Source organism: Mauremys mutica, chromosome 16, assembly GCF_020497125.1.
Source record: "Mauremys mutica isolate MM-2020 ecotype Southern chromosome 16, ASM2049712v1, whole genome shotgun sequence".
Classification (NCBI taxonomy): domain Eukaryota; kingdom Metazoa; phylum Chordata; order Testudines; family Geoemydidae; genus Mauremys; species Mauremys mutica.
This window is the reverse complement of record NC_059087.1, coordinates 21,979,644-21,991,217: the sequence shown is the minus strand read 5'-3', so window position 1 is coordinate 21,991,217 and position 11,574 is coordinate 21,979,644. Positions and strand designations below refer to the sequence as shown.

The window sequence follows — 11,574 nt, the reverse complement described above, 5'->3', positions numbered from 1 at the left end:
GGCTTGGTTGCATTTCCAGGCCTCTTCTGTGATGTTCTCCAGGTTGTTTCATACATTCTAGGGAAGGGAGAAGCTTATAGCCATCTTTATCAGCTTGTGTGTCCCCAAAGCTTTCTAGGCCCTGGCAGCTGTGCTGGTCTCCAAGTTGTTTCTCCACTTCTAGCTCCCCTGTTCCCTGGCTCCATTCTGCCTGGCTCGTTGAAACAGTGCAGGGAGCATGCACTGTAATCCAACTCACTTGCCCTCCTGGGGAAAGCTGACTATAGCTGAGTCCCAACATGACAAGGAAACCAAACCAAGCGCATCTTGCTGCAGCAAAAGTGATGATGTCTGGGGCACCTTGGAAAGGTGTCAAATACTGCAGCCATTGAATTGCAGAGTACAAAGGATCCTGCTTCTGGGCTGAATCTGTTCATTTCACCATAATTAATGCAAGTTTAGGCTTCCTCTTGCTCCCTTCCTTTCAGTTCACACACCATCTACTGGACAGATGCAGCACTGCAATTTGAACCCAGGAGGGGACTTCCACAGCTGAGAATACATAAACTAGTAGAAAACATTAATAAGACAACTGTCAAATGTAGGATTAATACAATTAAAAAGCATAACAACTTCAGCTACAAGTTCTGTTTTACCAGCAACATCTTTATATGTAGTTAGGGTCTGTCCAGAATGCTGGATGGCTGTATGAGAAATACAAATCATAGAGAAAAAAAATCAGTTTTCTGCAGGAATGACTAGACACAAAACTTTAGAGCAATACATCTCTTATATCAAAGTGATTAAATCTTAGTTTGAAGTCATCAGCCTGGTTTCTTCCAGATTGTAGTATATGAAGAGCAGGCCTAGTCAATTGTTTCTAATCTCTCGTGGGTTATGCATTCGGTCTGACTGTTCAGTGTCCCATAGTGTCTTACAATACACCTTACTACTTTGCAGAGATTAACCTTGTCGCCCAACAGTCACTGCTATGTATAGTGTAGTAGGCCTGTGTTTAATTCCCCAGTTCTCTCCCCCACCGTCTTTGGGGTAGCAAAGCTACATAGAAGCAGTGGTATTCAGGAGGCGCAGTGCAACACTCAGCAGCTAATCGGTGACTTTTTTGGCATGCTGGTGCTTGCAACATGGAGCCTCTGGTTTGGACAGGAGAGAGCAAAGGAAAAATAGGAATGAATCAGACGGGGAAAGAATACAGAATTTATGCAGACCATCCTGCACTTGCCAGTGTTGTTGGGTAGTCTATAAACAGGAAAAGATTAGGACCAAGAAACCATCACACATTCCCTTACCTGAGCACCAAGGTGGTGTTTGAAGATTCGTTTGTCTGCATTGTACGCACGCCTGCATGCAGTTTCTTCATCTCATGTGTACGCAAAATGTTACACAGTAGCCTACACAGCTACTGGCTAAAGAGAAGCACTATTTGCACTTCTATTCAAGGATTTCAAAACACTTTACAGACAATGAATTCATTCTCACAGCTCCACTAAGAGACAGATATCCTCCGTTCACAGGTGAGAAACCTGAACTAACTTAAGACACAAAATTAGAGTGGTATTTGAGGGATAAAAACCCAAAGTCTTTAGTAAACAATTGAAAGGTTGTCAAAAAAATTTATTTCCATAAATTAAAAACACACACACACAAAAGAAAAAAAAAATCAGTGGAATTTTAGATTCACAAACTATTGAACAGAAACTAATCTGCAGAGGCATAACAGAGGCCAATGTTACAAAAAGAGTACAAATTTCCATTGAGCTATTTATTAATATGATAATATCAGACACACATCTCGTTCAGGCAGTTAGCATCCACTCTCCAGCAGAGTGACTGACATCTACCACAGCACAGAACCCAACTCTGAATAGGATATGGTAAATGAGAATGGCTTGCCAAAAACCACATCTGGAAAGCATCAGAACTCAAGTGTACACAATCCTGGGGATACAGAGTCATGAGAGCCCCCTCAATATGCATCAAGTACCTTTTGCTGCTTGGTTTGCAGCTGGATGAGAACATTAAGCTTTGATTTCGGTAAAATAAAAACCCCGTCCATCCCCAGCCAGCTACGTTTCTCAGGAAAGAGCCCAGCAATGCAAGCTGAGCATCTGACAGAGTACATGGGGACAGCTCTGCAAATTCGCCTTTTAAATGCATTTACAGTAATTCACAGAGCCATATGTACAAGGTCTTTTCCATACAACAAAACAAATCCTCACTTGGGTGGCTCCATCTTAGGAAAAGGCAAGCGTACACTTCCTCACACTAGAGAAGCATGTCAATATCCAAAAGTTTGCATCCTCCACATTTCTATCATAAAAAGACTATATGGGACAGAAGCAGCTCAGATTGGAGTTTAAGACACCCAATCATTGCACAATTGTCCCTCCCAGTATAAGCCACAACCAAAACTCAGAGCAAGGCTGCTGCTCCAGGAGCACTGCAAACAGGAACAAAAAGTTGTGGAGAAGCACAAAAGCATGATTAAAGTTAGACCACCTGAAAGGGGGGGGGGGATTAGATTAGCTTATACCTTCATTACACAGCTATAAAAAAACCCCTTGATCATGATAATGCTGCAGTGTTAGAGTTCTCAAAAAATCCTGGGGAATGTGGTACATTAGGGAAATCACAGACATGAACAGTTCCACCGATTGTAAGTGAAATGGAGCTGAATATTTTCATTGTGCCTCTCTCTGCTGTAGCAACAAAAAGAGCTTTCTGTGAAATGTTATTTCAAAGTGACAATAAACAAGACCGAGAGGAAAGAAGCAAAGAACAAAAGGTAAAAAACAAATTAAATGTTTCAAAGCACACGCTAAGCGGGCAGAACCCTGCTTGGACCTGAGTTTTCTCCCCGCCCACCCACCCACTTAAACTCCCACAGAGGTTACATCCCAACTCCACCATAGAGCCAGAAGATCCCTCATTAGCATTAATTCCACATCAGTATTAATTTATTTTGTAATAGTGTGTCATGAAATCCCACATTGTGGCATAAAAATGAAAGCGAAGTCCCCTACTTCAGCTTCCAGTTAGTCAATATCTGTGCTGATGTCATGAATGTATGGGGAGTTTAAAAAATATTTCAGAAGGCAATATCCACAGTAGTGTGATTAGTTATTTTCAGGGATCCCTTTCATAATATGAGGAGGACTGACTAAGGTATCATTTAGTAGCCTCAATGGATCAAACGGACCTGTATAGTGGTAGCCAAAATGGTATGTCAATAGGCCCAAATTTTGCCTCCACCAGCATAAAACAGCCAAAGCGGTGGTTTGCATTTCTATTTCAGTTTTCCTTACTGGGTAAAGATGATCAACTCCCAAAACAAGGGTGTAAACAGTGCAAGAATCCCAGCAAATGAGCTGGGAACAAAACAAACCCAGAATATTATTCACTGAAGTCACACAGTACAATCATCCAACATTTCCTGCCTGTTCAAAGTTCTTGAATTTAAAACAGATGGCTTGTCAGTTTAAGTTCTCTGTCAGGTCAACAACAAAGCTGGCAGAGCAGCAAAAAAGATAGCAGGGTATCCTCAACCCATGTTTGGACTGGGTCAGAAAGCTCATTCACTAGATGTCTGACGTACACACTGATTTTGGAGGTAAATAGAAAGTTGCTGTAGGGGCACATAGGTAAAAAAAAGTGCAAGTTGCAAGTGGCAGGGAAAAGAAACAATGGAACTGTTAAACTTTGAGAATGTCAGCAATGACAGCATCCCATTAAGCTTTGCCTGAATAACTCCTGTAGGCACTGAAGAACAGAAATTACCTGAATTGCAGCTTCAAGTAAGGATCCCAGAGGGGAACACTGGTCCTCAAAAGTATGGCTGAGAGACTACCCAGTGCTACTTCAAATTACGAATGGCCTTAAGTATTAAAACAAAACACACACTTTCTATACATTAGGAGGCTTGAGTGAATCTCTTTGTACAACACTAGCCATTAAGTACAGCACTGCTGTATACTGAACCTCTAATTAGATAAGCTATGTGAAGCTCTATCCCAAACTAGAATTCTAAGTTGCAATGGTAGAAAGATGAGATGAAGAAAAATCTGCTTGGCTTTTTGAGATCAAATTAGTATTCTTGTCAGAATTAAAACTGCTAAAAAGAGTATAAACTTCACACTGAAGTTTCTGGTGCCATGTCTCGGAGCATAGTCCCACTAACTGAACATTAGTAATAGCCTTCTGCTACTTCCTACCTTTCCCCCTCCCTCCAAAGGCAAAGCACCAGCAAACCAGGTTAACAAATCCACTCTACAATTTGTTAGAACTTAGCATTTAGCGCCATTTTTCTTAATGTGTGATTAAAAAAAACAAGGTAAGTAACAGTAAAAGGCGCCTTTCATGCAGCAAATAAAGGAAAAACACATACAAAGTGCAGCTTATTTAAGACCTGGTCCTGTATGGCTGCTGCTGACTGAGTGCAGGAAGGGCAACTGAATCACAGAAGAAAACTTCTGGGCACAGACATGGAAGTAATTAAAAGCAAACAAACTATTTTTCTTTAATTTTTGAAGTTTGTGGTATCTCAAGAACCCACCTCCCTAAATTCATCTCTCTGAATTCATCTCACCTACCTCTGTCAAGTTGTCTCGACAAGCCACTGCTGTAAACAGCAGACTCAAATGAATATGCAAAAGTTCAGGAGTATTTAGAATCCTAGTGTCATTGAAGTGTACTATTTCCTCCTTCACTCTCCTTATCCCACCTGCAGGAGGTGTTTAAATATTAGCCACAATTTCTAAAGAAGTTGGGGAGGAATAGCATGCCTCCTGGCTGTGCTACACTCATGCAGGGGAATATATATATATACACACACTCTAGCACCTCAAAGAGGGTGACAGCCAACAAATAATCATCAGGTATTAGAACTGAGTGGTTGGCAAGGTCTGGAGAAATCGGCAGATCCCTCCCAAGCAGATCAAAGCATTAAAGGAACTGAGCCATTTCCTACTAGATGCTTCCATCAGCTTCCAGATGCTTGCTCCCGTTCTTCCTCCTCTGCAAAAAAGGCTTCAAGGTCCATTAGTTTCTGAATCAGGAGGGCATCTAGCTCTCTGCCCTGTAGTGCAGCCTTTTTTGCCCGGGTGAAACTACCCGCCACTTTGACTCTGCTACGTGCCTTCCTCTTCCGGGGAATAGTGAAGTCCTGGAACTCCAGAATCCGCTTCCTCTTCTGCTGGCTGATAGAGATCAAGGATCCATTTTTCTCCTTGGGCTCCTCAAAGATGGTTTCCAGACACCTGGGAAGGGCAAAGGGTGTAAGTTAGAATATCAGAGTAACATACTTCTTCATTCACAGAAGTGAAAGGAACCATCCTGCACCATCAGGGAAATGGATTATATGACTCAGGCCTTTAACATCTCTAACTTCTAGGATTCTTCAATTCAATAAGCCTTCCAGGGCCTCTCGCATGCAAACTTATCTGGAGCTCATGCTTCTAACCAATGACCACTTCTCTTTAGAAACAGTTTCACATCACCCAACTGTTAGTATATTTCCTGGATAGTTTCTTGTTGGTACATAGATATGCAGGTGGAATCTCCCTCTGCCCATTTTAGTCCAAAAGTGCAGACCAAGGAACAGAGGCATATTTATCCTAAGGAACAGAGGCATTTAGACCTAGACAACAGATTATTTTTTAAAGGGGGGGGGGAGGGTTAAATTGTCTGTAAAGCAGCATTCTTGGTATTTTGCATGGAGGGGTTTGTCCAGACCCTATATTCCATGTCAGTATAATTTTGGAATATCTTGTTTGCTTTTGAATTTGGGAAATAATGGGTACTGTACATTGGCTGCACAATGAACGCAAATAAAAGGTAAATACAAAAAAGTGACATTTAAATCTTCAACATCTATAAGTTCTCAATTTCTACTACTGTAAACTTCCTGTCCCCAATCAGTCACAGATATTAAGGACAGATTTTCAACCTGCTTTCTGAATTACCTTTCTTCAGCAGTTCAAATCAGAGCCATCATTTCAACTCTGTTTTGAAGGGTGCTTATTTGTCTCTTTTTATTTCCAAAAGACCTGTAGTTTCATATCTCCAACCAGTTCAATTACATATCCCTCACCCCACCTGTTGGTGAATGTAACCAACCTGGTCGCTGGAGGGGACTTGTAGTTCTTGTTTGTGTAAATTTCTTCTAAACTAAATTCTTTCTTCTTCAGCCTGGAAAAACAAGTAGTGAATGAAGCAACGAAGCCAGGAGAATTTCAGAACCATCTTCCCCTATACAGGCAACCTGACATGGGGAAAATGTGGTTTTCCTCCCCCTCCTCAAACTTCATTAATTAATTTGTAATGAGTTTTAGCTAGAGATCTGAGAAGCTAGTTTTGAGTTTCAAATGGTGCTTCAGGAAGTTGTGGATTGTGACCTGGCATTTCTGCAAGGATGAATGCCTCTCCTAGCATGAAGTGACATTTCTAAACAATGATACCTAAAGGCAAAATATAAAATACCCTCACAGGTCACTGCCTTCTGGGTTATGAATAGGGGTCTCCCAAATTCGTGGCTGTGAAAATCATGTCCATGAAATCTGGTCTCTGGCTGCCCAGCTCTGAAGACAGAGCAGAGAGCGGCAGCTGCTGCCCAAGCACCCAGCTCTGAAGGCAGCAACACTGGAGAAGTAAGGGTGGCAATACTGCAACCCCCTAATAGATTTGCAATTCCCCTTTGGGTTGGGGCCTCCAGTTTGAGAAACACTGCAGAGAAATCACACATTTTTGGTGGGCTGGTCATGGCATAAATACACATCCATGAAATTTGCTATTTATGCCATGACCAACCCACGAAAAATGTGTGATTGCTCCACAATTTAAGTAGATCCCTAGTTATGAAAAATGGAGAGGAGGAAAAAAACATTTCAATGGCACAAAAGATTAATTAATGGATTTCATCTCTTGAGACTTGGTTTAAAATTTGACTATAGACAATGGTAATTCTTTTGATGCAATTTCAAATGCAATCTCTGAAGAAACCTGTTATCCTCACCATCCACCAATTTGCCACTTCTGCTCTTCAGCAGTGGCACTGGACTAGAACAGGTCAGACTCAAGTACATTGGAAAAGTTGTGTATGTAGTTGACATAAAGCCTGCCCAAATTAACATTCAACTTTGGTTTTCCTACATCCTGTTGGACAGTCTGGTAAATTGAGATAGCAGACAAAAAAAAACTCAGAATTTGGGTTGGTAGGGGATTCTAGAAGGTAATCAGTTTTCTCTCTCCAAATTGTAGCAGGACTGATTTATTTCTAACATACCTGTGTCTGAGTTATTCAAGACTACACTGTAAGGGGAATTCCTTACCTTGGCAATTCATTCCATTGCTACTTCTAAAGTTCTTCATATTTATCCTAAATATTACTTGGAGTAGTTCAAGTCCATTACTCCTAGTTCTTTCTTTTCTGATTGATGAAAATTGATATTTGTCCTCTGTAACATTCTGTTTGTTTGGAGACAGCTATGTACCTCCTCGTTCTTCTATCCCAGGGTTTCTCAAACAGGGGTCGCCGCTTGTGTAGGGAAAGCCCCTGGCGGCCGGGCTGATGTGTTTACCTGCCCTGTCCGCAGGTCTGGCCGATCACGGCTCCCATTGGCTGCAGATCGCTGCTCCAGGCCAATCGGAGCAGCGATCCGCGGCCAGTGGGAGCCACAAGGACAGAGCAGGTAAACACACCAGCCCGGCCGCCAGGGGCTTTCCCTACATAAGCGGCGACCCCTGTTTGAGAAACCCTGTTCTACCCAGACAACATACCCCCAGCTCTTAACCTTGGCTTATGGAGAAACTGAATACCAAGACCACCTAACTAGGAAAAGACTAACTGGGCAAGTAGAGAGAATGTAAATGGTGATGCTACAGTGCTGGACACACATCTTAGAAGTAGCAGATCGCAGTATCACTGTCCATTTAGGAGAGACATCTCACCTTTTTGGTCTGGGGAGTCCCATGGGAGTGAGGTTAGGATCTGGCTTGGGAACAGTTTTCCGGATCCGGATCTGAGAAACTCTCTTTGGCCTCTTCTCTGGCTCAGCCTTTTGGACGAAGAGAAAGAAATATAAAATATAAAATAAAGGAGCAAGGAGAGTGACAGAGTGATGCAGCTTCACCACTGAGTTTCTTTATATCAAAACTGGTTGTCTTTCTCGAATAAATGCTCTATTTCCACCACAGGTTACTGGGCTTGATGAGGAACCACAGGGACAAATTCTATGACTTAGGACATCAGACTAGATGGTTACAGAGGTCCCATTTGGCTTTAAAAAAAAAATCAAATCAATGAATCTTGCTAGTGTTTGTCAGTGCAATATATCAAGGGCTTTCTGGGAAAGGTAAGGAGGAAAGCAGTCTTCCGAACTCTCTTCTCCTCTCATAGGCCCTCTATCCCTTTATGTTTTGCTTACCTCTTTCTGCTTCAGCAGCAGCTACTCCCAATTAACGCAGGAGTAGCATAGACCAGAGGAATGCAAGGAGCTATAGTGAGCCAGGTCTTGTGTGCCTGGGGAACGAAGGTCCAAGCTCAGACCTAAACCCTAATCCTTATCTAGTTGCAGTGCAACACTAGATTTCTAGGTTAACAAAGCCACCATTTTACTGTATGCACAAACACTGGCTGCCTGCCTACTTCCACTAATGAAGACAAGAAGCCACTCACTTTTTTCAGTTTGGTGGCGCTCTGGGATGTGGGACACTGTGGGAGAGAAGCATCGAGTTCATCAAAGGGATGGACCTGTAATTCAGGTACTGAAAGCCTGAGTGGAGATATTGCTGATTCCAGAAACGTGCAAGACTTTGGTAGCAAATCACAGAGTGAACGTTCCAGCCTATAAATTTGAGGAGGGGAAAAAAAGACAAAAAAAAGAGGGCGATGAAGGAGAGAGAATATTTAGATTAATGCCAGATTTTTATTGTGACAGCATTCTAGAATCTAGGACATATTATAAATTAGAACCTTGACTGGATTGCTGTAACTGTTTGCTTTGTTCACTAGATATATTTAAAAAGAGATTGGTCTCCCACATAAGCACCAAAGATACATGTGAGTAAATACCAGTGTTTGAAGTCCAGCTCTTGAACAAGATAAAGTATCTGGGATGAAAATATGGACCACAATAATTTCATGCATCTTCATGACAAGCAGCACAGAAGGGCTTAAAGATTATCTACATTTGCTACATCCAGTCATCTACTGTTGAGTGAATATATAAAAACACATTCATTCAGAATCGGTGTTACGCTGAGGTTTTGGCAGACAAACCCTTAAGGGGTTCTACCAAAACCTGAGAAGCCAGATTGCCAGAATGGGGGAAAACCTCACATTCCCACCATGTGTAACAAATATTACAGGGTAAGACTCTTACCTTATCTCAGCACCCGTGGTCCTTGCAGCTTCTGTTCCCTGGACAGTCATGTGTGGTAACATGGCATAACTAGTTAAAAAAGAACAAAAAATAAACAAAAAGACAGCTAAATTAGGACTACACCGTAAAAGGGGAGGAAAGACTTCATTAGTATAATCTAGGCTCAAAGGAAGCAAAGAAATGTCAGACATGTCAAAGTACCCTCTCTCTACCCCACCCCATCCCCCCAAAAAACCAACATGACAGCAACCTACATTTGTCATTAGTGTCTAAGATTCATTGACAAATTATCCAGGAGGGAAATACTTCTATTTTCACTTCTTAACCGAAAAGTATGATGAAAAAACTCAGAAAAATTTCCCAAGGGGAGGAAGCTTGTTTTAGTGTGAAAGCTGGAGGTGTTTTCAAGAGAGCCTGGGTTCTCCGTTCCAAGCTGTTTTTGTTTGTGTTTGTTTGTTTGAAAGGTAAATCTAAAGTAACAAAAAATTAAGCCGTGACAGACTTGTCTGCCAAACAAAAGGAGCATGGTGGCCAAAGAAGTCTGATAGTGACCACTCTGGGATGGGTCTCACACAAACCGCTTTCCTCCTTCCTTGAAAGGAACCACTTGCCCTTTTCTACACACGTTAGGTGGTTTAAAATGAAATCAATCGAAAGGAAAAATGGGAGAGTTTCTACTATGTAGAAGTAAACAATTTTTATAACATACAAGAATTAGCTGTACAGAGGGCCTGATTTAGGGAGGCACTAAGTACTCCCACTGAGAGGGGAGAGCACTGAGCAATGTGTTCCGGACTGCATGGAGTCAAGCCCATAGTGAGGTGGCCACTTGCATCTGAGACATGAAGTTTCATGATCTGCACACCGTTCAGGACCTCTGTTTGCAGAATGCATGTTATACACAATCCTAAGCCAAATGCAGACAGCTCCCATGAGAACAACAGGTGCACTTCTCATGTGTTGGCCATAAACCCCCTCATCTGCTTTTAGCTTGACAAGGATAACTATCACCCTACATTATACTTTATCTGGGGTAACATTTAGAATCAGATTTTGTTCTTAGACAATCTCTTCAAACAAAGCAATCTCTCCACTTGGATCTTTATTTTAAACCATTGGTTCTTAGACAGCCCAACTACTGGAGAGTAAATTAATAAAGCAGATTGTTGGAACTTTAAAGAGAGCTATAGTCAATCCTGCCTCTTAGTACTTAGAGCATGTATGTTAATCTTCCACAAGATTAACTCCACATCCCCTCTAACTCCTGTTGGAATGTTCTTAATTGATGGGAATATCCAAGTCTTTTCTATAAAGACTACTGGCTACACAGATCTATAGGAAGAAGACCTACACAGCAGTTTGGGATCTTCTAACGCTAAGCTTCTATTTTTCGTATGTGCACTATTAAGATCACACACACAAGCAAAATTAAGTAACTCAGTAATCTGGAACTGCTTTGACTTCATTTGTTAAGATTAAGGTCATGTCTACACTACAAAATTAAGTCAACCTAACCTAAATTGGCATACAGCCACCGCAGTAATTACATCACTTCTGCATGTCTACACTTTGCTCCTTGTGTCGGTGGTGTGTGTCCTCACCAGGGGTGCCTGTATCAATTGTACTGTTAGTGTAGGGCACTGTGGGACAACTCCTGAAAGCCAGTAACAATCAAAGTAAGCAACGCAGTGACAGTGTAGACATACAGTTAATGTACTTAGGTCGACGCAGTGTCAATGTGACTCTGCACTGCTAGTGGAGGTGGAATTATTAAGTCAGCAAGCAGAGCAGTTACATTGGAAGGAGCAAAATTTAAGTGTAGACACTTCCATAGTTATGTTGACATAAGCAGACTTCCATCAAATTAACTCTGTAGTGTACACCAGACCCAAGTCCCTTATCTGTTCTCTCCATGTGCCTATAGCTAAATATATTCAACCCTACTAAAGTTAGAAAGCTTGAGACTTTGTTTTCCATATATTCCAGTCTGTCTGTTAAGGAGCGTATATACTTTTGCCGTAGATTGCAGACAGCATAGCAGCAGTAGGCATGAAAGACACTTACATAGATACCCGATGAATTTATTTACCACATTTATCATTAAGTGCCACATGTACAGTGCTTCCTATCCACCAGTATTCTAGTCACTACTAGTCTGGCAGTGCTAGAATTTGAACTTGTATGTGCATGGAAGTCT

At 41.7% G+C, this 11,574-nt stretch overlaps 1 protein-coding gene across 1 annotated transcript in view; it reads right to left on the bottom strand.

The window, feature by feature from the left end:
- Positions 1-1,599: 1,599 nt before the first annotated feature.
- PRR14L (proline rich 14 like) overlaps positions 1,600-11,574 on the bottom strand; it is a 34,613-nt gene continuing 24,638 nt past the window's right edge. The window contains exons 7-11 of the mRNA XM_044990278.1: positions 9,378-9,446; positions 8,672-8,840; positions 7,945-8,051; positions 6,115-6,186; positions 1,600-5,255 (exon numbers count right to left, since the gene is read on the bottom strand). Coding sequence (XP_044846213.1) covers positions 4,979-5,255; positions 6,115-6,186; positions 7,945-8,051; positions 8,672-8,840; positions 9,378-9,446 — 694 coding nt within the window. The 3' untranslated portion in view covers positions 1,600-4,978. The remainder of the gene's footprint in view (positions 5,256-6,114; positions 6,187-7,944; positions 8,052-8,671; positions 8,841-9,377; positions 9,447-11,574) is intronic.